The sequence below is a fragment of the Frankliniella occidentalis genome, unplaced genomic scaffold (assembly GCF_000697945.3).
Source record: "Frankliniella occidentalis isolate FOCC.00 unplaced genomic scaffold, Focc_3.1 Scaffold6251, whole genome shotgun sequence".
Taxonomy (NCBI): Eukaryota; Metazoa; Arthropoda; class Insecta; order Thysanoptera; family Thripidae; genus Frankliniella; species Frankliniella occidentalis.
The window spans coordinates 1-3,137 of record NW_026273284.1 but is presented as its reverse complement, the minus strand read 5'-3'; the positions used below and the strand labels follow the sequence as shown (position 1 = coordinate 3,137).

The window sequence follows — 3,137 nt, the reverse complement described above, 5'->3', positions numbered from 1 at the left end:
GGGGGGAGGGGGCGCGCGCGGTCAGCAGGTCACCGTCGTCGCGGAGAGGCGGCGGAGGACGCGGAGGATCCTAGGTGTGCCAGATGAGCACGCGGCCGCGACTCTCTCTCTACTGAGCAAGGGGCCTCGGCAGCATCACGGCAGGCAGGGCGGGCACCTCAGCGCCCGCCCCCCGCGCCGCCCGGAGCCCGCGGAGCCGCGGCCAGGTCGCACGTGGCCCCCCGCCGCCCCTCCTTCCCAACCATCACGATTCGCGGTGCAACTCGAATCACGTAACTCTGCGCGCGGTAGAGGGAGACGAGACGCCGCGGCAATGCATTCGAGTGTCTCCCTCTCGCCTCTCTTTCTCTAGCTCGTGCCGACGCCGCTCGGACCAGGGCGCCACATACAAAAATAATCAAAGTAAATTCTAAATAGCAACCGAAAAATGAAGGTCAATTGTGAAACAACTCCGTCTTTTCAGGAGCGGGCCAAGGTGGCCTCTGAACCCTCAAGACCTCTATGGCCTCTTGGCGGGCCAGTGTAACACACCACTGTCGCCCATGCCCGGGCCAGAGTGAACTGTATCGGCGGACCTTGTTGATAGGCTGAGTACATACCTGGTATATATGCCTCGCGGAGGCGTGACGAGTCGTCAGCGAGAGCTAAGGGAAAGTAGACTCCCTAGCCTGTCGTTAGAAGTATTTGTCCGTGACACGGATGCCAACTTGGTGTTGGCTTATTATTATAAGTGAGAAACTAATCATAAGCCCCACAAATAAGGGTGGAACGAAAATCTCTATGTAGACTGATGATTGCTGTGACCTGTTGAGGACGCGGGAACCGACAACCGATTCCCGTCCCTGAAGCTATCCAGCAGGTAGCAGCCGGATCGATTAACATTGTAATTTGGGCAAATTTGCAACAAGCAATAGCTCTTACGGTATTCCTGTTAAATTTTCCAAAAAATCCTGATGTTGAGTAATTTTGAAAAGGTCTATTCCGAACCATAACCTAAGAGAGCCGTTTCCCGGATATGCCTTTGAGTGTCGGAGGGGGCGAAAAGCGTCCGTTTTGCCTAAGATCAAACTTTGGCCCATCCGGAGGGGTCAGAGGTCAGCCAATGCATCAAAATGGACCCTACAGCTAGTAACTTGATTCCGGATCTACTTTTTCGATTCCAGATTTCAACCCCACCCTACCCTACTCCTATAGACGTCGGAGCGATACTTTGGTATTCGGGTGGGTGCCACGTGACAGCCGAAGCTGGCTATCTGGCGTTTTGATTGGATCGCGGAGCCCAGAGCCGTTCGGCTAATAGACCTTTTCGCCCTCAATTTGGCAACAGCGCAAATCTCTATGGCAAGATTGTAATTTGAGCAAATTTTCAGAAAGCAAAAACACTTGTCCCTTGTAAATTTTCCAAGGAATCCAGTGTCCAAGGATCACAGGCACTCAAAATACGGTTTATCTCAAATATAAAATTCTATTTGCGGTGTTGCCACGTTGTGGGCGAAAAGGGCTAAAAGACCCGAAACCGTAAACAAAACCCGTCTACCGCACCGCAGTGTCCTACACGGCGGGGGGTGGCGCTGCGCTCGGTGGTGAGCAGTGGGCAGGTTGGGACTAGCGAAGATAGGTTGGGACACGCGGAGGTGTGCTGGTCCAGCACTCCACCGAATAACCCGAGTTTCGACCAGTAGTTGTAAACAATCCTCGAAACTTGTCTGTTAGTGAACGTCGCGATCGAACGCCGCACACCACTGCACTTCGAGCGGCGCGGCCAGCGGCATCAGGGCGGCATGGCGGGGCCGTGCGAACTGGACCGCAACCTGCGGGAGTGCAATGTGGTGTTGGACAGGTTGTTGCCCGGGGACGCCGAGGCCCGGATGGCCCGGATGGCCGTCAAGGAGTGCCGCGTGGTGCTTGAGAGACTGACCGAGGCTGCGGTGAGCGCCGCCGGCACCACCGCCAGCACCACCGCCGGCACCATCACGACTGACGAGGACGAGGACGAAGACGAGGAACCGCGCACAACTCGCGTCTGGCGACGCGTTTTGAGGAACACTACCAAGACCACCGCGGCCTCCACCACGGTCCGGGAGCAGACCGGTAAAGTACACTTTGGGCCAATAAGTTTGGCTACAGTTAGATTTGAGGGTCTGAGCATTTCGAACTTTTGTTTGTTTTTGTCGCAGGGATGGGCAGGCTACGCAGTAGCGCGCGGTACCCCCTCCGACAGAAACGTCTGAGCCAGCAGGACACCGTCATGGAGGTCACGAAGCGTGAGTAGTCCGGACAAGGGTCTAAGGAGTGTGTCACAAACACTTTGTTTACAAAGTCGCCGATGCGGTGTCAGACACTCGCTGGCAAGGGCTAACTCACCACCACGCTGTGTTGTTGGGGCATTCTCAGGCAGCAGTTGGCGGCGAGGACGCACCAGGTCGAAGAAACCCCCTTCGAGCACGAGCACGGCCGTGTCTGTGAGGACCGGGGAGCTGGCGCGCTGTGCACAGACCGAGCCAACTGAGCCCGGGGCGGCTGGGCAGGCAGAACAGCGCGCGCAGGGAGACGCCGACACGTGTGAGGCCCCCGCCCCCACCCCCGCACCTGCGCCACCCAACGCACCCAACCGGCGTCTGCTGTGCTTCAGGGTCGTGATCGAGGTTCGCGTCCCCTCCACGTCGTCGTCGTCGCTTTCGGCCCCTCCCGGCGTACTCCAACGACTGCGTCTTGTTCCAGGCCATGGTGCGGCCCAGCACCGGCGCGTCCATCGGCTTCGGCGCGCTCTTCGACGACGACGAGAAGGCCGTGCTGCAGCGCTGGCTCGAGCTGTCGGAGGGCGCGGCCGCCACCTACCTCCACCTGCTGGCGTCGCCCGGGCCGTGGGTGCGCGGCACGACCCTCGCCGCGTCCTGCCCGGGGCTGCGGGAGCACTTCGCCGCCCTCGAGAAGACCGGCTTCGTCTCTAGCGGTAACGCAAATTGGGGCCATTAGGGACCGTGCCTTAAATTACGCAATTTTTAGGGTATGCGGGGCGAGGGGTCCTTCACTATAAATTCTAGTGTACACCGATTTTTCTGTTTTTCTTAAAAAAAAATCTGATTTTTTTTTCTGACTTTTTATTGATTTTTTCTGATTTTTTTTTTTTGATTTTT

At 57.3% G+C, this 3,137-nt stretch overlaps 1 protein-coding gene across 1 annotated transcript; it reads left to right on the top strand.

Annotated features, from left to right (window-relative positions):
• Positions 1-1,546: 1,546 nt before the first annotated feature.
• LOC127752314 (protein P54-like) lies at positions 1,547-2,953 on the top strand (the record flags this gene model as incomplete). Its single annotated transcript, XM_052277253.1, has 5 exons — positions 1,547-1,583; positions 1,714-2,091; positions 2,178-2,264; positions 2,395-2,645; positions 2,722-2,953. Coding segments are annotated over exons 2-5 (880 nt in total), but the record flags the coding sequence as incomplete, so codon positions are not given.
• Positions 2,954-3,137: the final 184 nt, after the last annotated feature.